This window comes from Dermacentor silvarum, chromosome 6 (assembly GCF_013339745.2).
Source record: "Dermacentor silvarum isolate Dsil-2018 chromosome 6, BIME_Dsil_1.4, whole genome shotgun sequence".
Classification (NCBI taxonomy): domain Eukaryota; kingdom Metazoa; phylum Arthropoda; class Arachnida; order Ixodida; family Ixodidae; genus Dermacentor; species Dermacentor silvarum.
In genome coordinates this window covers 147,339,106-147,364,885 of record NC_051159.1, presented here as the reverse complement: position 1 = coordinate 147,364,885, position 25,780 = coordinate 147,339,106, and the positions used below count along the sequence as shown (strand labels likewise).

At 44.1% G+C, this 25,780-nt stretch overlaps 1 protein-coding gene across 1 annotated transcript in view; it reads right to left on the bottom strand.

Annotated features, from left to right (window-relative positions):
• Positions 1–25,780, bottom strand: part of LOC119456949 (neurogenic locus notch homolog protein 1-like) — a 218,918-nt gene that overhangs the window by 51,428 nt on the left and 141,710 nt on the right. The window contains exons 8-22 of the mRNA XM_049669151.1: positions 22,738–22,872; positions 21,124–21,249; positions 19,898–19,986; positions 16,784–16,836; positions 15,886–16,025; positions 14,996–15,166; positions 12,936–12,965; positions 10,605–10,733; positions 9,688–9,804; positions 7,456–7,575; positions 6,733–6,840; positions 5,201–5,269; positions 4,277–4,408; positions 2,790–2,918; positions 2,508–2,639 (exon numbers count right to left, since the gene is read on the bottom strand). Coding sequence (XP_049525108.1) covers positions 2,508–2,639; positions 2,790–2,918; positions 4,277–4,408; positions 5,201–5,269; positions 6,733–6,840; positions 7,456–7,575; positions 9,688–9,804; positions 10,605–10,733; positions 12,936–12,965; positions 14,996–15,166; positions 15,886–16,025; positions 16,784–16,836; positions 19,898–19,986; positions 21,124–21,249; positions 22,738–22,872 — 1,680 coding nt within the window. The remainder of the gene's footprint in view (positions 1–2,507; positions 2,640–2,789; positions 2,919–4,276; positions 4,409–5,200; positions 5,270–6,732; positions 6,841–7,455; positions 7,576–9,687; positions 9,805–10,604; positions 10,734–12,935; positions 12,966–14,995; positions 15,167–15,885; positions 16,026–16,783; positions 16,837–19,897; positions 19,987–21,123; positions 21,250–22,737; positions 22,873–25,780) is intronic.

The following is a 25,780-nucleotide window of genomic DNA, read 5'->3' as shown; positions in this document are numbered from 1 at the left end:
CACACAGCTCTGCATGCATGGATTGCGAGTACGCTGGTCAGATGTTTAGTGCTTGTACTGAGGCAGGTGGCGATGTGTGCGGGCATGTATAATTAAGAAACACGTACCAGGCCCAGACTCTGCTCGGAGAAGCAGAGCGTAAAGGAAGGGAAAAAATTTGTGGCGATTTATTCATGTTGGCTTCCTTTGATATGATTAATAAAATCGGGCCCCTCGGTTCCCTTTCATCTTGTTCACTACATAACGAGAGGTCTCGAATCCGGCAACACTGATGCCTTCAGGTAGAGTGTGTGGGATTATTGACCAGTTGCTATTACCCAAAAAGATGACATACTCGTGATGCCTGCGGCAAAAAGGATGTTCCACATCCGCCGCTAAGGTTTGTGAGTGGTGGCCGTGGCTAACACTCCCAGGGTTAGTTCTAGTTGTAAAACATGAATACCTCGCAAAGTGGATGGGAAAACGGCACCGCGGTAGCTCAATGGTAAGAGCATCGCACGCGTAATGTGAAGACGTGGGATCGTTCCCCACCTGCGGCAAGTTGTTTTTTTATCCATTTTCATTTCCATTAATTTATCATTTCTTTATTTCAATTAGTAAGTACAAGTAGTTTCCCCTATGTTCTTGGTGTCCATGTTATTAGTCATATCATAAGAAGCCAACGAACAATGATACCAAGGACAGCACAGGAGAAAGGCGAAATTATTTGCAGTTCTTGATGGAATTAAGCAAATGATAAGTAAATGAAAATGAAAGTGGATAAACAAACTGGCCGCAGGTGGGATACGAACCCACGTCTTAGCAATACGCGTGCGATGCTCTTACCAATTGAACTACCGCGACGCAGTTTTCCTTCCACTTTCTGAGGTACTTATGTTTTATACATACACTTTTTTCCACTTTGAGACTCCTAATACTAACGTATTAAGGAAAAGCAGAAAATGGGGACAAATACAGGGAGAATTGTTCGAATAGCCATGGTAAGTTCTACCAATCCAGTACTTTCATTTCCATCTTCTTATCATTCGTTTAATTCAATTAGGAACTGCAAATAATTTTCCATATGCGGTCCTTGGTGTTATTGTTGGCTTCTTAATTAGGATGTGACTATATATGTATATATACACATACACGCTCTTCTAAGCTCTCCCATCTCCTCTTTACTTCTTCCACGTGACAGGCTTCCCACAATTCACACATATACACTTTTGTTTTTCTAGTTTCACACTCCTAATGCTAACATATTAAAGAAAACCAGCAAATGGGGACAGCTGCAGGCCGGATTGGTCGACTAACCACGGTAAGTCCTGTCAATGCAATACGTGCACAAACTATTGAACATGTGGAACACAGTGTAACCCTTCATGCCAGGTTCACCATTTCTACTCTCAATATGCTTCGCCTCATTACACTGTGTGATTGTGCGCGCTGTATTTTCTTTTTCTCTTTTCTTTTTGTAATTGATCATTCAGTTATAGGTACTGTCAGTATACTTCACCACAATACACCGTTCCTGCAAAATTTTTCACCTCAGTAGACGTCAGTATCGCGACGAAATAAATTCTTTCTTCTTCTTCTTCTTCTTTCTGGGGTTTTACGTGCCAAAACCAGTTCTGATTATGAGGCACGCCGTAGTGGAGGGCTCCGGATTAATTTTGACCACCAGGGGTTCTTTAACGTGCACTACAACGCAAGCACACGGGCGTTTTTGCATTTCGCCTCCATCGAAATGCGGCCGCCGCGGCCGGGATTCGATCCCGCGATCTCGTGCTCAGCAGCGCAAACGCGACGAAATAAATAAAACCAGAGCTGTTATTATGAAACGCATATAAGACCCTCGCCGGAAGAAGTACATTTAGGAGAGCGAAAAAGGGTTATGACGAATTGCTGCTACTTTGCTTAGGAGAAATTGAAATCGCTGGTTGTGATGTTTCTAGGAGGCGAGCTTGCCGGCCAACGTAGACACGCTCTACTTTTCCCTCGACTATTGTCCGCAAGGGGCACTTCTTCCCTATTTTCTCACATACCAAAGCGAAGAAAATATTGGGATTGCGCAAGTTTGGGCGTAGCACAGAGAACGCTACATGCGGTAGTAACCGCGGACAGGTGACGTAATTGGGGACTAACTTATACAAAAATGAGTGATGACGATATTTTCACCTCATTTCTAGGGACTTAGCTCTGAACATGCGTAAGACATGCATAAACATGCATAATGCACTAAGATGCAGTTAACAGACGTGGACAACAGAACAGAAGGACACGACACACGCAGCGCATAGGCGTGTCTCGTCCTCCTGTTTCATTCTCTACGGCTACTAAGGACATCTCACGTTCATTGTGCTCAATCAATTCACCCAACCAGCTGTTTGGACAAAGTTTGGTTCTTGGAGGTTTTACTGAATCAGCAAAACAGAAGAGATCATTGGTAACTTTTTTCCCCTTCATAAATGCTGAAATTTCACACCACGTTCTCAATGCAACCACTGTCTCGCGGACATTCTCACCTAAAAAGCACTTCTTTTTGACGTCATTCCAAAGAAGCGGAGGAGCACACGAGCAGGTCTCGGTATGGTTCTTGATCTTGCATTCGCCGAAGATGGACGAGCACTCTCTTTGTTTGGTCGATGTGCAAGATTCTGAATTAACAGAAAGAAAAAAAAACGGTCTGTAGATTTATTTCTTTTGTTTATCATGCAGGAAAAAAAAAGGATTGCGTGAAGAATCGCCTAAGTTATGCATAATTTAGTATGCCGCAAGACAGCTGTGACAACTATCGCAGCACTTACCAATGCAAGTGCCATTATTTTCTAGAGTGGTGTCCGGACAACGACACACGGCCTTTCCGTTGTCGTAGAAGCACGTTTTATGCTCATTTTGGCACTTGATAATATCTTCTTCGTGACATTTTGTCCTATCTTGAATGAACAAAAAAGGAAGAGTGGCTGTTAAATAGTGGTACACATCTTCGGAAAACAGCAGATAAGCTACAAAACTACTTGGGAGCTATGCAGCAGCCACACATAACCTAAACCTTGAAAACGCTTCGCACAATATTGTTAGGAGGAAAACGACATATGAATGTGATCGCCTGATCACATTCATATGTGACCAGGCCCGGCTTAGCTTTGACCACCAGGGGTTCTTCAACGCGTAGCCAATGCATTGTACAAGAGCGTTTTTGCATTTATCCCCGTCGAAATGCGGCCGTCGCGGCCGGGATTTGATCCCGCAAACAAAACGCCGAAGCTACTAGGCAACCAAGACCGGTGATCTTCTTGAACGTTGTCGGCAGATTGGAAGGCAACCTAGTATTTCTGTTGCAAATCGAAAAAAGAATGTAAGAGACCATATCTCAAACTGTCTACACCGCTTTTCATTATTACTTCCTTATAGACGACCATTTATCTTATCTGCCGAAAATTCAAAATTAGTTCTCCAATAATTTGTTGGCGGCCTGCAGCACAAGAACTTAATATCAGTGGGAGAGTGCGAAAGAAAAAGAAAATTATAAAAATTTCAGGGCTTTTTTTTTTTTGTAATCACAGCTCCGGGCACAACCCCAGGAAAGCCTCAAAACATTAAGATAAAATGTGTTGCGCCGATATCAAACGGAATATTTTACGACCACTGTAGCTGGCAAACGTCGGACTTCAGCTGCTTGACTGAAATGATATACACTTCTGATAAAATCAATACATTAATAAGACGATTTCGATGCCCGTGTAATCACGCGCCGTGTTATTCCAGTAGCTATGGAGCTGAGCGACTGAGCACGCTGTCGCGGGTTCGCTCCCGGCCGCGGCGGCCGCATTTCGATGGCGGCGAAATGCACAAACAGTCGTGTACCTTAAGTGCCCGTTAAGGAACCCTAGGTGTCCACAAATATTCCTGAATCCACCACTACAACATGCCTCATGATCAGGTCGTGGTTCTGTCAGGGGAAACCCCAAATATTAATTACTATTTTTGCTCATCTATTCACACCGTTTTGGTATACGTAGGCGTCCGACCTTGAGAGCTATTTCCCACAAGCACTTTGCATAAATGAGCTATGTTTAGTAAAGTCTTAATCAGAAATATCTTGAAATATAGATCACTTCTTAAAATAATGTTCGACTTGTGGTGTTAAAGCCTGAATTAAGCATCTACAATCGTTGACGCGGCGTCTGAAGGGAGTATAATAACAAATGAGCCATATGAGGCCGGTATGTGTATTAACGGTCGCCTATTCAGAATTAGGAGTGATATTCACGCATATTATACGCGGCCTTACCGACACAGTAGATGCCGTCTTCTGCAGGCTGCTGTGTGGAGCTGCAGTTGCAGCTGTAGGCAGCTGTGTCTTCCACCAGCTGCGTACATCCGTGCTCGCATTGATCTTTAGCGTGAATTGTTTTGCATACGTCTAGAACAGAACGTTAGTGACAGCACTTGATTTAGTAAGTCCCTGAGCGCTAAAAGAAACAAGAGAGCTCACTTAAGCTAATCTAGGTTGCAACTTTTGCAGCGTTGTACAACTTTACACAACCCTAGAGAAAAGCTTTGATGTTCGGCAATTTTTATTTAACGCCTGATAGACACTCCGAAACGTGCTTATAGAACTCGCGCTCTTTTGCCGGCATCCTCTAGAGCTACAGAAAATAGCAGTTTTTATCCAGCCGGCACCGTTTGGGATATATAAAAAAAAAAACCTGTATGTAGCGCAATCCTCTAAAATACGGAGGAGAGTTTACAGAAGTGTAAATGAATTAAACCACCCTTTTTCGTATAGAGCTGTCTTACAGACCTGTCTGGCCATCAAACGCGCTAAGGAGGTGGCGACGAGGCACGGCCTGACAGCCATGTCCTCGTAGGAAACCGACGGTTTTCCGAAATAACGTTGTTTACTACTACTACTACTACTACTACTACCTGTCTTGTTACATGCGCTCTTTATCTAAATTTGATGCTTCGTCGAAGCAGCATTGGGAGAAGACATTGCCGGGTGACTCTTGAGAACGTGTCTCACTTAAGAGAGCACCTAACGTTCTTTTGTCGTGCCATTGAAGAATATTCATGCAAAGCTCCAAAATTTGCTTTGTCAATGGCGCTATAAATAAAAAAAATTAATGGTTTATTTAGGAAACGCGCCTCATTTCGCAACAGGACAATGTACACGAATTAGCAGATCCTGCTATGTGCACTCATTGGTACTCACGCGTGCATTCTTGTCCATTCGGGTTGGCGATGTACCCAGGTGGACAGTAGGACCCATCGGGAGGTGTTCCTGCATATAAATCGAGTTTATACTTTTCCTGCGAGTAGCTTCACGCATTGAGTGTTACGTTAACTTGCGGAGAAACAAACAAAGAGAAATTATTCGTCAGAAGCACTGAAGGCACAAATTCGCTCTCCAATTTAGGGTAATCCCAGCTTAGTCATTCTGCTTTGATCCTTAGTATTTTCAAGGCCGGTGCGGGTATGTCTGTGACATTATATGGCGTGTCTTGACTGTTTACTTTATTTTCGGAGATTAAACAAATGATCAAGGCACCGCGGAACACTTAGAAGTATGTATTGAGAAATTTGTTGTGGAGTAAGAAACTTTGCCTTCAAGTGGGCACGACTGACAATAGAAGGCGAGCTTTCGTTTCGCTCAAAGCGTATAAAGATCAGACATCGGTATTATTAGGGGCCGGAAGAGTTATGACAAGCGCTAGGTGTAATGCAAAGGTAGTATGAAAAAGTACGAAATATTACTAGGATGCTTGAGTGCGGCTTAAAGCAATTCGGGGCATTCATGTATAGTTGCTGCGCTACCGTAACTGTAAAAGGGGCAAGGACCTCTGCCAGGTATTTAACGTCATGACTCACTGCTGTCTCATCTTGCTTCAAAGAAAAACACTTATTGAATTTTATTTAGATATTTATCGGATGTAGCTAACGCTGATACTTGCTATGACGAATATGTGTCAGTTCATTCTACACGCTTGAGAAGCGCTATGAAAATGGTTAGTTAAAAATGTGGAGTGTCTTTTTCTATCGATGTGTACACACGTTAAAGTTACTATGTTGTGCGAAAGCATATATAAACTGGAAAGACAGGAAAGGAAAAGCAAGAAGCAGGATGGCAACCGCTACTGGAAGGAGTGGGCAGAAACATAGAAATGGAACATAGGAAGGAGTAAATGAATGAGCAAACATGTAACAATATGACAAATCTCAAAGAATAAAGCAAGACAACAACAAAAATACAGTATGAGCCAGTCTTTGCAGGTCGCTCTATATACAAAAGGAATGTAAAAGAAAAGAGGAAATTATGTCCGATCTACTATGAATATGCACCACGCTCTGTCTGAGTATTCTCCCTTAGTCTCAGAATTTTTCAGTGAGCTGGCGTACAAGCAAGTGATCGCATCTTTTAGGCGCAGTTACGTATAAATTATTAACAGTAAACTTCGGATGATGCCCTTATTTTTCTGTCTAGTCAGGCCTTGACGAGCGCCTAAATGAGGCCCGAAGATTGATAGAAACACATAGGGTAAGGTATATGAGTATAACAAGGAGTAATGTAGTCTGAAAATACCTGTTGTTGTCAAAAGCAATAACGTTTGACTTTCTGGAAAAAAGTAATGTCTTGCGAAGTACCAGTCTCATTGTGTCAAAAAAAAAAAAGCATCGCGCTCAACCACAGCGTGATCGGGTGCGATATTTTTGGGAAAGCGGGTGAGTTGCGCTAGCTATACTCACGGTCACAGTGGTCAGGGTCCCAGTTCTGGCAACAGCGGAGATCCTTGTGTGAGTCCTTCAGCAAACACAGATCTTTGCAGGTCAAGGTAGTGTTCAGGCACGCGATGGCTGAAATATGAACGATTTTCAGACTTGTTAATAGGCGCTCTAAGGTTTTAAACTAATAAGAATAATACACCGACAAAGCGTCTTTTTATTTAATAATAAGAAGTGATACAAAAAACTTCGGTTTGGGCTAGTTATTTCATTTCGTAAGTATATGCAGGGTATCGTGTAACGAATACTGGCAAAGGCATTAGTAATACAGAGCGGCGCAGACTTAGGCTACACCGTAAAAGAGTCCAAAGGAGCAGAAAGGGGATGCCATAAAGCTTTGGCGTTTTTTGCGCACTGCCGTGCTTATGACTTTCTCTTAATAGGCACACATGTACAAACACACAGAAGTTTACATTAACGAAGTAAATAAGCCATGCATGCTCACAATCCCATTAAACAACATTACTTTTCTGACACTGATAACGATGACGGACTCATGCGCCCACGGCCAACTCTTGCTATTGTAGGTGCTGCAAGGGTCCAGCAACCACAAGATTGGATCCTGTGTCTATGAGTACGTCATCGTCACTCCTCCCTGTAGACTAAATATAACTCGATGAATGTTTTCAGGCAATCACGACCTTTGTTGACACGTTTCCGGTTGCACTGCACCAACACACCACTTACGTTTGCAGGAGCCGTCAATGAGCTTCGTGTGCAGTGGACACTCGCAACTGACGCTGTTGTCTGGATTTATCTTCGCAACCTTTCCCTGTTGTGTGCATTTTGTCCGAACTTCTTCCTTTACTGCGTAATAGAATGCGCGTAACGTAATTCATGCAAGATGAAAGTTACTTCAGTGAGGGGAGAGATATCATCAGTTATGAAAAACATTCAGTCAAATATTGGCCAGGGATCTTTGCCATTCTTTTTTAGACAGGAATGCGAAAAATAATCTCTCGTTTATTATTATAGTAAAGTAAAACAGAATTGATTTCAAATGAACCTAAAATCCTGCTTACAGTGACAGTATTTTGCTAATGCTTTAATGCGATTAGCATTCTTAGCCTACTGCGGCAATTTTATGTCTATCAAGTCATTTTACATCGCTCTTTCCAGTGATCCAAGTTGTGTGCTAGGTTGGGCCACTAGGTATGTTTTGCCGCCCAGACAACATCGGTCACTACTCATGTGCGCAAATGAGACTTACTGGTGGCTCCTTCCTGACCTAGTCGACAACTTGTGTCACTGGGTATGAATTAATTCATGAATTTTACATCTGCAATCTGCATCTCCCACGGGAATGCTAATCGCATCATTAAAGGCCGGCCCTGATGGAAAGAATATCGGGCATCAAAGCTGGCGAACTTCGCTCGGCGCCGAAAACCGGAAGCCTGGTGTCGAGAAAGCTGACGGCGCCCGCCCATCTGTCCTGACAGATATTAGAGTTTTGGCTTGTCCGGTATTCCGCCAAACACAGGCAGGTTGGGCAAAATAGCGGATGAGCGGGGGCGCAAATGGGAGGGGCCTAGAATAACTGTATAGACTCCCTTTTAGGTCGCCTATACTTCCTAAAGGGAGCCTATACAGTAACTATAGAGTGGCCTGCATGGTGCAGCCACCTGGTGGTGCAGAGCTCAACCAGACAAACACAGAGCTATTACTGCGGTTACCAGGTGTATTCTGCTTCGCTGCCAGTGTATATTTTCAGCAACGGCGTAATTGTGTTCAAGATAACGGCGATTTCATGATTTCAAGCAATGAGACTTCAAGCCCTTGAATTTTTTTCTATCAAGAAGATTACAACCAGCACGAACAAAAGATTTAAGAGATGCATACGTCACACATAAAGCCCTAAAGAGGCGGAAACATTTGATTTCTGTACCCATTGTATATGTACTCTGAAACACGTAACACAAATTGTCCCGACTTACTCTACTTTATGTTTATTTGGCTGGTGTTCTTGAATATTCAACATTCCATCTCCCTGCATATCGTGATTGAGAGACACATGCCTTTATAAAAGCTTACCAAGGGAAACAAACTAACAAACAAGGCCGGGTCGCTGATGTTTTTTTTTGTGTGTGTAACAGCTTCGTTGTTTTTCTTATTCGTTATTTATTGGAAGAGTTCCTAGACGAAGCATAAGCAGGTATTTATGCTTGCAGATGTACTCTTTGGGCTAAGCTTGTTAACACACAGACACTCCAAAAACTGCCACGTAGAAGATAATCTTCAGAAGCGAATCTGAATCTCGGTTCGGTGGAAGTGCCTTTTTGTCTAGTTGGTTTCAAAGTACGTGCGGGCTTTGCTTACGTGCTTTTTATTACATTTAATTTATTCTACTCGCCACAATTATATATCGTACTTCCATTGCCATAGTACCCGATATCTGAGAGATGAATCCGAGAAACATCGCTGTGACTATTGATAGAAGATGTTTTTACACCGACATTCAAATTGTTTTGATCTCGCCATCTCGTATAGGTATACCGCTTTAATACAGACGCCTCCATGACATCAGTTCATAAATAAGAAAAAAAGCTGTAAAGGATATAATTAGTTTATTCTGCAAGTGCTTATATAGGGTTGAAGCTTCAAGGATATTTAAACTTTTAAAAAGGAGCTAAGAACAGAGCCGCGAGCTACATAATGGAAAATGACAAACGCAAAGCTTACAGACAGGAAGACGGTAGCACATATGCTACCGGTAGCATAGACGGTAGCATATCTGCTGCTGTCGTCGAGTCTTTTAAAGGTTGGAGAGAAAAATATTAGCAAAAATATTACATAAGTTTAGCCGCCATAGAATAGAGTCTGCTGACGTGATGCAGACTTAATTGTAGATCGCTGAGTGACGCTTTCATCGTACAGTGGACATAATTACGCTGATAACAACGATGACTTCCTTTGGCTTACCTTTGCAAGTTAGTGTCAAGTCGGGATAGTCGTTGCATTGGCAGCTCGCTGGAAACGTGCCGTTCTGGTCCACACACAGTCCTCGCTCACACTTGTGCACTTTGCACGACTTCATATCTGTGGCAAAAAATAAACGCAATCTAATTTGAATCTAGCGTTACATAATGCAGCTTATTGATACAAGTAATGGTCAGAACAATCTGCCGCCGTTGTGGTTGCTAAGCGTGTGAATATACGTATTTAAAGGCGCTGCATATACGTATATAAAGGCGTGCAAAAGACCACGAGTACGTGATATTTTTGGGTGAAGGCAACTGGTCAATAAACCCGCATATGCTACCCGAAGGCATCAATGTTGCCGGATTCAAGCCCTCGTTATGTAATGAACGAGACGAAAGGGAACCGAGGAGCCCGATTTTTTAAATCATATCATAAGAAGCTAACAAAGACACCAAGGACAACATAGGGGAAATTACTTGTACTTACTAATTGAATTAAAGAAATGATAAATTAATGAAAATGAAAATGGATGAAAAAACAACTGGCCGCAGGTGGGGAACGAACCCATGTCTTCGCATTACGCGTGCGATGCTCTCACCATTGAGCTACCGTGACGCCTACTCATGACGCCTGCGGCAGAAAGGATGTTCCACATCCGCCGCCTAGGTTTGTGAGTGGTGGCGCTGGCTAACACTCCCAGGGATAATTCTAGTTGTAAGACACAAAATACCCCAGAAAGTAGATGGGAAAACGGCGCTGTGGTAGCTCAATGGTGAGAGCATATATATATATATATGTAAAAAGAGAGAGAGAGAGTTGAATACCTCGTCTAGCCCTAGCCTCCTCCGCGAACTCTGCCCCCATGTTGTGTCTAGCTGTACATAAGCACAGATGATAAAAACAAATCATCTACTTACTATAACACCGCTTCTCGGTCGCACTAAAGAAGAAATCAGGGCCGCATTTGCAGTTGAAACCAGAGTTGTCGCTATTCGGTACACACGGCACATCTCCACAGACTTCAGCACCGATAGTGAGACACGGATCTAGAAGTAAAAGGAGAAAGACAGTTGGCTTAGAGCGCAGCTGATAACACACGGAAGTTCACTAGAGTGTGCTCACTGGCATGGCGGCCTCTATTCACCTGGCAGAATCTGTTGGGAGCCGCACCCTACTTTTTAAGTTGCTCCCTATTACGCGTTTATGGCAAGGTTCGAAACAGTAGTTCGAAACATTTTTATCCAAGCTGATTGCTCATACATCTCTATATTACGCAAGCTACGCAGCTTTTGGTTCTATATTCAGGTAAAAAAAAGTGGATTAAGGCACCAAAACTTCGCATACAATTGATCTACTCGCTGCGTCGATAAGAATTGTACTTGGTACAATTCCTCAACTTAAAAAGGAAAAAAATCTCGGCACGCAGCACACCTCAAATTATTTTTGGTGTATCTCTCTAATGTGTAATATATACAGTCACGACACAATTCTTTCTTCTTTCTTTCTTCTTTATGGTTTCTGTAAGAATAGAGGAGGTTAGATAAAACTACATAGCTTGGAACGCCACGAACCCTCTTACAACCTTGATTTAACAACGCAGCGAGAAATCATATTCTGGTACACAGCCATTATTGCAATAACGACTAGGTCACAATATCGCACGCAAGTTCGAACTAATACAGTACTATAAGTACACACACAGCACGTCGAATGAAGACTGTATCGTTATACAATAAAAAAAAATTGGCCGCATATCTGCTTGCTTCGCTGCAAATGACGTCGAAAGACGATAGTCTTCTACAGCTTCTGATACGTAACACTCTCTCTTCTCCCCCTCCCACCTCTCACGCTCTTCCCCTCCCCTCTCACTCCTCCTATGATGGATTGCGGTGTAGTGCACGTTAAAGAACCCCAGGTGGTCAAAATTATTCCGGAGTCCTCCACTACGGCGTGCCTCATAATCAGAACTGGTTTTGGCGCGTAAAACCCCAGAAATAAGAAGAATGTAATGGATGTTTTGCTGAATTCAATTCAAATTTTCCGTGTTCGCCCTGCTAAGCCAACAGTAATAAAAGGTCCCAACAGATGGCCCTGCTCTCGGGCCATCTGTTGGGACCTTTTATTACTGTTGGCTTAAAGCCGGCTACAGAGCCGGGGCCTCAGTCGGCTTCTTTTTAATGCGTAGTGTCGCTTCGACACAATTTCTAACGCGTTGATTTTTCATTTACTGACGTAAAACCCAGTCCAATGTGTATTTTTAATTAAATGAACGCTTTGGATATATTTTGCCTCAAATAGGCCTGAGGTTTCCTTTGCGCTGTATAATGTTGACGTGTATGACCCCGTGCACCAGTGCTAGTAGCTTGGTCGGTTTTGGCCGGGCGGTTGAGTCGAGTGACAGGCAGACAGATAAAGTTTTTCGCGTTTAGGTAGCCCAAGAAAGACTATCGCATTTAAAATAAAAATGTCGCGAATCTTTTCGTACACTGTGCATAAACTACTTAAAAACTGAACAGAAATTATATAAAGCACTGCAAAAACTACTTTGTATTGAGGAATTAACTGTATATAGAACGGCAAATGTCTTCTTTGATAGATGGGTCGTTGTCCTGGGCTGTGCACTTGGCTGGTTGAAAGTTTCAGCTATGGGCTCACTGGGAGGGCTCTGGTATTGCTACGGGTGTGCAGGTTATAATGGTTCTGTTATCTCGCTACTCAATGAAACAACAAACGCTACCTAAATGTATATACTGCAACAAATATACACCTTCAAATGCATCGTTCCTTTATTTAAGCGAACAGCATTCTAAATGTGTTCGGCTGTTCGCTTACATTAAAAATCGTCCATGGTTACCACACAGTTTTTCTATTTCTCTTGCATAAATATGAGAGCCGGTTTTGTAACCGCAAAGTAGTACTTTATTGGCAAATATAATGCAGCTAGAAGCAACATTTTCGTGGTGCAACAGCCATAGCGCCATTTTATCACGTGATCTTGCCTGTGCTCTAATAAAACATATTTATTTGTTTATTTATTTCAGAAAGCGCTGCCAGTTTGATTACCAGATTTAATGCAGGAGTGTGCGAATAATAAAGGATGCGGCATAAAGATATATGCAACAGAAAAGAAACCATATGATCTGCATAGCTAACATATTATAGAGATAATACGAGTAGTACATGACGAAAGTACGTAAGAGAGACCGAATAAGAGCACTAATTCCTGGCGAAGAGTAAACATCGCTTACCCGGTGCGGGTGTAGGAGCCTCTGGGTCAACTGAAGAAAAGAAAGAAAAAGAAAGAAATGTTAAAAAGAAACTTTATAATCCCTTCGTAGATTATGATAATCACTTCATAGATTACTACAATCACTTTTGGCTGTGTTTTGAACCTCAGTCATACGGTCCTTAATGGATGGCTGTAGCACAGGACCCCTTTTAGCGCCCGGGAAGTTGTAGACTTTGAATTACGTTATTTATGATGGCAAAACAAGGGGAATGCGGGAGATGGCGACAAGTATACTTGTCGAAACGTTGGCTCCTATACTCACCTTGTTCTCGTGTTACTCATCGTTACTTACGATGCCGTAATTGTTGCGCTGTCACAACTTGTTGCCATGTGCAACTTTGAGTCACGGTACGAGGAACATTATTCCACATTTTTTTTTCTTTGTGTATAACAATCGTGCGTCTATTCGCATTTCAAACAGCACCTCTAGAAATGCTTGATGTTTTCATTTGAGTCCTTGCGCCAGCGCTCACGCCCAACCCAGCGTGCGCTGTATACCTCTTCAGACAATCGACACAGTAAAATTTTGGAAGCAGACGGTTACTTTTTTATTGAGTAGTAGTTCCCCTTCTTCATTTGATCCGAGTAGTAAATGTCAACCACGATAAACAATGACCATAAACAATTCAGAATGCTGAGTTCCATCCAAACCGCAGGTACCGCCTAAGACATCATATTCCGAAGTGAGCTTCCAGAAATGAGACACCAGGCGTCGTACGCCTTTCCTAACATTTCGCAAGAAAGCTTTAGTTCTTCGCCAGTGGTATAAATTTGTAAGCCTTCTTTCAGTTAGTGTTTACGGATGTAATTAGCCTATTTTTATGTTTATAGTTCTCTGAATTTTTGTAACTATCTGTTATGTTAGGCTTTAGAGTAGCTTTTGGGCTGGGCAAGCACAGGTCGGCGTAGACGCCGCAGGGCTAAAGCATCCCGGAAACCCCCTATACTCCTATCACCACGACACAATTCTTCATCTTGCCATTCCGTTATAACTTCTTTCTCTTTTGTTTACATATTAGCCTGGACTATCATGAAATAGGCAACATAACTGACGGTGCGCAAAGAAGTAAACGACACTCTAAAGGCGCGTACACACAAGCGGAAAAACGCGCGCGGCGCGCCGCCGGCGATAAAACGCAGCTGCGGCAGAGCGGCCACCGCTGCGGCGGCGCGCCGCTGCGGCAGTCACATGACAGCATAGACTCCTCCCCCCTTCTCGAACTATCCGTCAACTGACGCGAGCCGACGATAGTGCGAAATGAGTATCCGGCTGACACCGGACGCGAGTACGAAACGAGCGGTCTGGCATGTCCGCATGAAACCAGTTTCCCGCGCGGACCTCACGGAAGCGGCCGCTCTCATTGGTCTCCTTTACCTGTTGCACGCGGCAAACATTAAAAAAAAAAAGAAAAAAAAAACGGTCAGGACCGATCCCTCCGGCGGCAAGAAAGAGCTGCTGTGCAGCTGCTTGCGCGGCGCGCGTTTTGCTGCCGGCGACTGACCGCGGTGCTTTTCCACCAGTGTGTACGCGCCTTTATAGATTCACTTGTTCATGTGAGCTTGGTATGTGACCGTAACAAGACTTGACAGAAGAAGTTTATTGATTGTAAAATACAGACAGGTCGGCCGGGAAATGGAGTATCTGGCCTGCTACTCTACGTAAGGGAAGGGGAAGAGGGAGAAGAAAGAGGGTCACAATGGGGGATTATGATGGGAGAAACGAGGTGAAAGAACACAACGCATAAGTGGCACAATCACAAGCACGAGTCCAGGCCCAGAGATGTTAGAAAATCTGAGCATCCGTAATTTTCGTGTATCGTGGTCAAAACAACGTAGATTTATTCTGCGCTTGTCTCCATGATTCGATAAGAGATTTAATTGTCTTGTGTACCCGAGAAACGAACGTTGTAATCAGCATGCGCAATTAACAACTCTTTCGGCCTTCATCCCGTTGTAGTTGTGGCAACAGGGCTTTAACATATATGCATGTGATATTCAACTGAAGGCGACGCCACATACCTTCGCAAACGGAGCGCCGCAGGCGACCCAATGTTTTCGTCTTCACCTCCCGGTAGCCCTGCTTGCACTTGAACCAAAAGGAGTCCCCAGCTTTGACGCACTCATTGGTACCTTCATAGGCGCTCTCTTGGTGTTTCAGCAAACTTTCGCACAGGTTCTCTTCCTCGATTTCTGCGGAGAGTTGTGTTCACACACAAAAAAGGAAGATTTTGAAATTAAGGACTAGCCTTCACAACCAAACGACGCGTAGCTGCAATTATAGTAGCCATCAAACCCGTTAATATGCATTTGTTTCCTACACCAATTTCTTCGAACGCTTAAAGGTGAAAAAAGAAACACCTTCGGACAACATAAAAAAGGTAAAAAAAAAAGGTCTAACTTCCAAATAGCCTAGTTTTCGGCCTTAGGTTATATCCAATCTCCACAATTTCCCCAAAGTAATTTTGGTTTTTAATATGTTTGAGCGTCACGTTCAGTCTAATGGTGCATTTGACTAGCCACTTTCAAGCGCTCTAGAGCTCTCTCCCGGTGTAATCTACATTCGACAGGGCGAAATCGAGCGCTCAAAACACATTCGCCTGTATTTCATTCAGAGCACCACGCCCCAGCTTAGAGCGCTCCGAGGCACTCTCAGCCTAGAGCTTATAAAGAACCTTAACAGAATTCCGATCTCGTGGCTCCTGCGATTGCTCTGAGAGCAGTTAGAACGTTCGGCTCGGGCACGGCTTTGCTCGCGCCAATGTCGAGAGGCGTCCGCATCACTGCAAACCGAGCCGGAGTGCGACCGAAAGTAGTCGAATGCCCTATAAATGACCGAGGCTGATTACGCCTTTTAAATGAACAATTATACAGCAGGTGTAACCGTATGTCGGAAACTTTGTTAAGCTTACCAGTTGCTGAGCCTTTTAAAACTGGAAGTCTCGGATAGAGCATGCAAACATCTCCAATCGGGTACTCGCATGTTTGAAGCTTCTTCTGCAGAGGCTTAGGCAGTGGATCGTTGAGTATGAGACGTGCCTTGATTTGGTCGCTGCAGAGGAGAAAAGTACTGCAGGTTACTGTGTAACAGCACGTTACTATACTGGGAAAGAGGTGGGCGGTATGGGCACTAGCACTTCCTTTGCTCTAGATATGAAGCTAACATCGACCTTGGAGCCCTAAATATGTCAGGAATTTGCCTTCTTTAGTGACAATATTCAGGCAAACCACTGCGGCTGTGTTGGCACAATACACAAACCAAGCTAGAGTTCTTAAATTATGTAAGTGAACTGGTGCAGCATCTGTCACGAGCCTGCAAGAGCCTCCAAGTCCCCACGCCTTGTATTCTCTCCGAGCTTCTCGCTCTCGAAAGACAACGTGCATTCTCAATGTCTTTGGCTCTAAGCATTGTTTTCTGGGTGGCTCGGCAGCGTTTGGAAGCCAAGATAGATAGATAAATAACTTTATTGAAGACCCAGAGGGATCACTATAGTTCAATGGCAGGTCGAACAGCCTTGTTCGTAGAACTTCGCAGCTGACTTGCATGTAATGCACCTTCTTAAAACCGATAGAAATGAGGTATTGCCAGGAGATAAGGCATTTATAACAGTGCCATTATCCCATATCAATCGTCAGAATTGTCACCATTATTTCCTCCCCATTGAATGCAAATGCCTATTCTCGTTGATGCCATTCTGTAGGTAAAGTTAGGAATCAGAGTGCGTTGTTTTATACATGGCTGCCTCAAACGTGGCGTCCAGTTACTTCCGTCAATCCTACAACATAGATCCGCACAGCATGCGCACTCACGTGCAATCGGCGACCAGCACCGCGTGCACCTGATAACCGAGAGCTGTCCGCATCTGAAAAAAAAAAATACCACAACACATTTTAATGTTTTGAATATGAATTGAGGACCCGCATAGTTGAGTCTTCATGGATGTACTACTATTATGTATCACGTGCCAATGAACTCCGTGTGACAACTTCACCCGAGGGCACATTTGATGTTATTTTTATCATTTATCATTATCATTATTATCGTTATTTTATCATTATTTTATCGCGAAGGGTGGGCGCACGAGGACAGATGGTTAAAAACGGGGTTGCATCAGCATTACCTTTGATGGACTAGTCTTTGCAGGCGTATCAGTGGTAAATTTGAAATACAATTTACTGTATTCGTTTGCTCAATAGCGATAGCTCCAATACTGCCCTTTCACATTCGTAAGAGTTAGATAGGAGAAATGTTACGGGGTGTGGAAACGGGAGGGCTCTTCAGTGAAACCATGAAGGACTGTTTGCTGTGGCAAAAGTTGTTACGCATTTTGCTGTTTGGCTTCAACGATCATGTAGTAGAGGAAGTCTGGCTATTGGAGTCAACTGATAACTTCAGGCTACCTACCCTCATACAGCCTTTTTATTGCGATAGCAATTATATGGACACTCCGAGCGGATTCCTGCCGTCGCCATTGCCGTCGCCGTGTGGTTCCGTATAGAGTCCAACGGCGATGAAATCGTGGCCGTGCGCCGTATGCTGTATGTGCGAGTGAGACGCGCGCTTTCACGGGGCGCGAACGCACGGCGGAGAGCAAACGCGACTTCTTCCGTCGCTCGAAAGGCCGTGAAGGGACGGAAGGTAGGGAGGGAGGGGGAGGCGACGTTTAGCTGCGGCCCAAATGCGTATTTACATAAAAACGTTGCGAGGCGAGAAGGTGGTAAAGCCTTCCGACGCTGCTCGACGAGTGTCCCGTTCTGATCACGTCGAAAACCTCCGAGCCGCCCCCAGAGGTACCGGCAACAGTCACCAACGCCGCGCGTTCGGTGCGAACGCGGGAAAAACGCCGACGGCGTGGACAACAGTTCTGCTCGTTGCTGGTGCTGCTGCATGTCCAAGTTTATACAGCTTATAAAACTACTATCCTTACTCCGTACAGCTCTCTACTAATTTGCTATCGCAATTGATGCTTCGCCTTTCGGATGAAACTGCGACATTTTACATTGAACGCGCAATCGGAGCTTCCCAGGGCTAAGCGTGGAGATGACGCTTCAAGGTCTGGCAAAATTGTTTTACCAGTATAAAATTTTAGAGCTGCTTTATGCGGCAATAAGACTGTAATACAACACACATTGAGTCATACAAATGCAAATCAACCCTAAAATAGTTTATATTATGCTAACCAGACCCATTACAAGTTAAGAACGTATCTAGAGCCAAGTTTCTGCAGCATTTCTGCTGTAAATAAAGCGTACACAGTCGTGGCTGTTAAAGAAAAAGAGTGTATTTCTCTTCTTTATTTTCTTGATGGCTCACCTGCCGGTACGTATTCATCCCCTGCAGCTTTCATAGAAATATGTTTTCAAGCACTGACGGCCCGTACTGAAGCCCGTACTTTAGTTCACGTTCTGCACTATATAAATGTTACGGGGAGAAAAGACGCTTGACAATATTATTGACAAGATATATACAACGGGCAGAAAACAGCCATACAAGAACAACAGGCAACAGCCCGTGCGCGCGACTGTCGGCGATCGTCGTCTTCATCAGTCCTGTCATCATCGTTCGCTACTGAAGCGCCTCGTAGCAATATATGTGTAATATATCTATAGCTGAGCAAAAGGTTCTTTTGAGCCCACAACACGACCAGCAGCAAGAGATTTTTCTCCGTCGTCCGAAACCTTTATTATTATAGGCGTCCTTTATTTGTGGGAAAAGCGCTTGAATGATACTCTTGCTCCAACTAACAGAGATTGTCCATTAATATCCTACACAATGTTCTTGTTGACAGTGAATTGATAAATTATTTATTACCAGTAGTGTAGGTGCATTTTAATGCGAGAGCGTTAAGGGCCCCGTGTCGCAGACAATGGGGCTTCGGCAACCGGCGTGCGATGTCGGCGGGTGGCGGAGAAAATCAGCCCCAACCACGCAGGCGCTCCGAATATATTTAGGTATGCCACACCATTCTATCATTAATGTTGCTTACCTTGTCTTGCATTCTTGGCAAAGCTATTCCTCGGAATTTTGAGAATGACAATCCACAAACAAATGTCACGAAACAAAACACCCACAGCGCATTCCTTTTACGTTAAATCTTCTCAGACTGCAATATTAAAAGTAAGAAACAAAAACGGAAGCCTAAAAATTATGCAATTTTTTGGCGCGGCTGTGCAATATATCTGCGATCGCCCCACGCAAGAGGTCGCTTTTCTACCAGAAAGCTCGCCTTCGTGCATAGCGTTCGCCGCCAGTGTTTCCCGGTAACAATTACGGTTGCTTAAGCTGCAGTTGTCGGGAAGCGTGAGAGGCAGTCAGGGATCTTTGAATACTATCGCGTTCCACTCTTAAAAGCGAAGCTTAAGCGTCCTCCAAATTTTTAAATATCCTATATATTTACATAACGTGTTCCTGCTTGTGTTCTTGTTTCGATGGGGGCGAACTGCAAAAACACCCGTATACCGGGATTTCGGTGTACGTTAGAGAATGCCAGTGGTCAAAATTAATCTGGAGCCCGCCACTACGGCCTGCCTCATAATCATATCGTGGTTTTGGCACGTAAAACCCCATAATTTATTTCGTTCTTGTAGATTTATAACCTTTATTTTTCTCTATTTTTTCCGTGATATGTGGGCTTGCTCTTCGTTTTGTTATTTCGTTATAAACTTACTTTTGAGAGTGCTCTGATTTTTTTTCGTTTTGTTTTCCCGAGCAATGTTTTTGCTTACCTAATCCTATTCGTGGCCAAACTTTCCAGGTTTCACGTCTAATATAGAAGACTGAACATTGTTCTCGGATGATTGTTCCAATAAAAATAAGGCGTCTTGCACTGAACTTTACAGTGACATGAGATACGAAAGCGAAAACTGCTCGTTCCAAATTCACGAATAAAGATGTGGAAGAGAGAGATTGACCATAGTACTAACCGCAGCTTTTACACGAGGAGCGTACACGCTGCAGTTCCCAGATTCGAGGGACATGTTGAGCTTGAAGGAGACGGTGTAGTAATACTGACCTGAAACGCAAAATAAATCCAGGAGAACTTATAGACTACGTGTATTTTTTACAACTTTATCCCTTCGACTTAGAAGAGTGCACACGCGATTTAAGGTATATGAAGAGGTTAATGAAGTGCAATGCAAGGAAAGGGGTGTTAATTACCAGATCTGCATGTTTAGATAAAATATAAAATCACAGTAACGATGCCTGTATGTATAATAATTACCTAACCCACTAGAAGTTCATAAAAGTTCTAAGTTGCTTCTATGGTTACCAATCAGTTATCATTCATAACATAATAAGCGCAGTAGAAGTTCGCACTTACCTGTTTTCGCGTAGAATCGGAAGTGTCATATTATAATCAGGCTTAGGCGCTCATTATGGCTCAAAATTGCGCAACGCAATAAACCCTACCACCCTGCAGAAACTTTTTTCAATGGCAGCATTATGCTGAAATGCCATTTAGGCCAAATTTCTTCTGTGGACTCGACTGGCCGGAGACAGAAACATGCTCTTTTGAATCATTTAGAGTATAATCCTTGTATTAACATGATAAAAGCCTCATCTTACCCTCAGGCACATGAAGGTTAACAATAGGCAAATTTTATGCTATATAGCACATTACATTTATTCTCTATAGATTGACGAGCATCGTACAAGAAATTCCGCTATACGTTGGACACGTATACGATCTCCTCTTGAAGAAGTAGTGCGCAGTCGATCATTCTCGTAAGAAGGGTGAGCCTACATGTACGGATTTTTTCTTCCCACGGCAGCTAACCCTAGCAGACACTTCCAAGGTCGACGGTGGCCGTCGAAGGCACACGTCTTATGTCTTCTTTTTTTGTGACAATATAGTGTCTTTATGCAATTTAGTTCTCTTCCCTGCTAACTTTGTATATTAAAGAATATTTTACTACATTTCCAGACTGATTTTCGAAGCACATCATGTGAAGCAAAACTTGAAGCCACGCGAACAAGCACGCACGCACAAACGCTCACACAAATGCGCGCGCACACACATGCGCACGCACAGAAACACACGCGCACGCAGACAGACATACAGAAACGCACGCGTGCGTGCTCCTTGCAAAGCATACTCTCTTTCGGCAAACCGGCTAGTGGCGTGGTGGTTGCGAGTTAGCGTACTCACGTAGTGTGCACGACTCGCCGTATACATCAGTCATACGGTGCTTCCATGGGCAGGAGCAGTCTTCTTTACCGCCTGCCACTGAGCAATCCATGAACCTCTCGTGACAGTCGGCAGCGATACACTTGTCTGAGTGAGTAAACAGTGAGCCATGTAATGCCGTATTCAGCTGGGGATCTTTGTCTGACTGCATGCTTCAGGGACAGGTACGCCCAGAGAAAAATTACAAGCTTATATCTCATATAAGCTTGTATATATGGCTGCCGCTACTCGCCAGTCCTCACGTGTGACTATATCGTGCCCCGTCGTCCTATGAAAATGGTACGAGCAAGTAACACTATACAGGCCGCACCTTTTCCTCATCGTAAGGTCAGTCAGACGCATGCAAGCAGTGTACTATGAAATCTAAGCATGCGAGAATGAAATAACGCAACAAAAAAGCAAAATAATTAACTTCGTAATTATCATGCGTACATCTTCTTACAGTGTGAGGCTCATGTCAAAGTCGTCAACAGTGCCCGAACAAGGGGAAACGTCAGCCTGAACCAAACGTTTTGACGTACTAACTTGAAGACATGTCCCCCTGTAGAAACGTTGGCTTTTGGCTTGTGGCTGATTATGTTGTTTTTAAAAAGTTTGCGTGGTGCTGGTTGCTGCTGGCTGCTCGACCCAAGCCGACTGCCCACCATCCACAGCCACGACGCCCACTACCATACTGCCGTTTGCACTACCCACAAGGCTACCCACTAGTCTTCCCTCTGTGCGATGGTATAGGGTGCGTAAAAGGCGCCAATTTGCAGTGATGAAACAGTATTAGAACTGGACTGCGGCGTTTCGCAGGACTTTAAAGAACATTTTGTACAGGGCAAGTTCGGTTCACAGCGTAGTGTGTGGAGTTGTCAGGCTAGCTCCGGTCAGCCCTGTCAGTGGTGCTGGAGTGCCACATATTTGCCTTGAGCGAGGCGCTTACCGGTAAAATCGCGTACGACTTCGCCGTGTGCTCTGCTTGCAAATGGTATCCATAAATAAACAGCGTTCCTCGCAAACACCAAGAAAAGCTCCGCTCAAACCGATTCCGGCAGTGCGTGAGATCCGCATAATCGTTTTATCGGCATGATAAAAAAAGCTATGTGGGCGCTCAAATATGGAACCGGCCACTCCTTGTCACATGAAGAGGTAGTGTTTTACGCACATGCTGATATAGGCTCTTATACATAGCGCTAATACTCTTGAACACGTAACATACATATCACACAGTTCCACTGTTGATCACTTCGCTTCCGGCTTAATTCTTGTGACCTCCTTGTATTCTATAGGCTCATGTCAAAAGTTGTCAAGTCACGTTTCAAGATACTGACACACATTAAACGGCGTGAGACTTCCAGACCATGCTTTTTATTGCTTATGGCTTGTCCGTGCGGCCAAGATTTTTTACAAGCAAGCCTTGATAACTACAGCTGCACGAACGCTGATATCGCTACCACTTTTATTTTTGGGATTGTGAAAGCTTCTTGCTATTCACTCTGCTTTCTACTCTAGATATGGACCAGTATCTCACCACGAATGTTACTGATATTTGATTACTGTTTCGCTACAACTTGTGAACTGAACTCTTACTTGTACAGACTCCGTCGACGAGCTGTTCATTTTCCGCGCATTTGCAAACGACTTCTGTGTCTTTCACGGAGCAGGACTGGTCTGATCGGCACAACTGCTTTTCCACGTCGCTGCAAGAACGAACTTTGGATAATTCTGAAAAAACAAAAACAAATTCTTACGATAAATGTCACTAGAGAACATGTAAGGATAGCAGAACAAATACGGGCAAAAGTGCAAATTAAGGACGCGCGTATTTGAGCCAGTGAGTCTGCGTAGAGGAGCGAAAACATCTGCTGGCGAGGAATAAAAAGTACTTACAATAAAAGGCTGCCTCACAAAAAAAAAAAAAAAAAATATCCTAAGCGGGAATTCTACCTCATTCCAAAATATAAGCCCTCTAATGCGGATACCTTAAGTCTTGCTCAGTCTTCGGAAGGCTCCTTGAGGGAATGCGAATGTGTGGAACCAAAAGAGCGCAGGAAATGAGACGTATATCAGCGATGGCAAAAAGTATGTTAAATACTTCGATAGTAACGTTTCTGTGGGACTTACCTTAAAACTGTCCTGTGTAAAGAAGCGAAGAATTTACAGCTAAAGAGCGGCGAAAAACTGCAGACTCATTGCATCATCTACTTATGCGGACCAGACAAATAACCACATCAAATCTGAAACGGCGGCGCAATATTGGGACAAGGCACCGCAAGAATGGGCCTCATGGTCTGCGTGCGCCGACCGTTCAAAGAAATTTGAGAACCAGCTGCGAATCACATATTTATTTCGTTGATAGACAGTAAAACGCAGGACATGTCACCGATAATGTGTTTGCATGCGCCTTAAGCAAAGCGTTATGGCACAGTCTTTACTATTTTAGCCGTTTTGTTCTCATTCTTCCAATCCCACCAGAGTGTCGAAATATATCGCAAGTATACAAAATAAGCTTGCTGGGAAACCGTACCATTCTTTGATAAGTCGAGCGATGCACGGTTAGACCGAAGGATGAGCAATAAAGCTTTTGGAGTATGCTTAAGCTTCGCCTTTAAGAGTGGAACGTGATAGCTTTCGAATATCCCTGACTGCTTCTTACGCTTCCCGCCAACTGTAGCTTATGTAACCGTGATGTTTACCGGGAAACGCTGGCGGCGAACGCTATGCACGAAGGCGAGCTTTCTGGTAGAAACGCGGCCTCTTGCATGGGCCGATCTTCTGTTATTGTTTCGCACTTATAATATTTCAGTCTGAGGCGATTTAACATTAAAGGCATGCGCTGCCGGTGTTTTATTTCGTGACATTTGTTTGTGAGATGTGAGTCTCAAAATTTCGAGGAATAACTTTCTAAAGAATGTAAGACAAGGTATGAGCAACTTTGGAGATAGAAGAACTTTAGTGCCGTATAGAATACATAGGGCAATTTTCGCTCACGAGACGCCGACTACGGCGCCGACGCCGACACCGGATTTTCTTTGGCAAGGGGCCCTTAACGCAATCGCGTTAATAATCTTCGAGGTACATTAGTGGGTACACTTGGGCAACATGACTCCAGTCGGCGGCATTTAATTGCCTTATACCTGTGCACGTGACTCCATCGTCGGATAAAGCGCTTCCCTCTTTGCAGTTGCACTCGTAAGGTTTCAGCGCATCGGTCGTACTCCTGCACCCGTGCGGACAGAGGAGCCTTGCTTCGTGCGCCATACACGCATCTGGTTAGGAGAAAACAAATCGTGGAAGTAATACCAATTTAGTACAGGATACGATTATGAAGTCGTCAGCGTTATGCCTGCTAGTGCATTTTCTAAAGTAAAAAAAATGAAATAATTGGATTCCTTCCCACAAGCACTGTTTTCCGTAGTTTGTGACACTTTTTATACGCGCGGATACAACCAACTAAACTGCAAAATTACGCTCAAGTTATTACCAAGATACTTCTTAAAACAGATGAATATGTCCGGTTTGCAACCCTGCACTGAGGGAGGGATAAATGGAGGACAAAAATAATTACTGTGATGGCCCTACTTCAAATAACGTACCAGCTTTGCTAAAAGGGTGATCTTAAATTTTTTATTTATTATTTTATTTACAATACAATACAATACAATACAATACAGTTCCTTGCTATGTCGCGTCTAAAAAAAAATTGGCTGTGGCTTAACTCAGTTATGCCTGGGTGTGCGTACCGAGAGGTACGGTTATGCCAAACTCTTTCGGAAACGTCCCACGGAAATCCAAAAGGATCGTCTGTAAAGTCCGTTTGGAACATGCGCGTCACACTTGAATTTTCAGCCAGCCGAATCACATGGTCCGTCACACGGCGAGCCTTCACGTCCTCCAACTGCGTTGTATCGGCGGCTAGGCACAACGCTCTCCGAGCTGCATCACTCTGCCGTCTCTGTTCGATACGCCGAGTACGTTCTTCTTCTGTCCCCGCGGCTCGTTGCCTCCTCCTGGTTTCATTCCGTTGTTGATCCGTGCCCCTGGCACGAGTTGCCGAACTACACGACGAACCATCCTCATCTCAATGCACTCGCCTGGCCGCTCCGTACTTACGACGCTTCTCGAGTCGTGCGGCTCGTTCTTCCTCCGTCTCCTCGGCTCGCTGCCTCACCTTGGATTTGTTCCGACGACGAAGCCTGGCTTCTTTCAGTCTCCCAGACTCACTTTCCATATCTGCCGACGAATCCCACCAAGCCAGCCCTTCTATATATACGATGCAACGTCGGCAACGCCGATGCAACGCCGGCGGTTGCTAGGCAACGGCTCAGCTCGCGGTTTCACCGGCTCCTCCTCTGACGTCATGCCAGATGGCGCGGAGAGCGGCGCTGCCAGCTGCGGCGGTTGCTAGGCAATGGCTCAGCTCGCTGTGTGGCCACCGACCACAGCGAAACGGCGAGAATACGGCCAATGTAGCTCTCGCTACAAAAGAAGCGTTAACAAGGAAAGGGAGGACTATAGGGTAAGGCAGGGAGGAGGTTAACCAGATGGCAATATTCGGTTTACTACCTTAGGTTAGGGGAGAAGAAAAGATATATAAAAGGTTGATAAAAGATAATGGAAGAGTACATGAAGC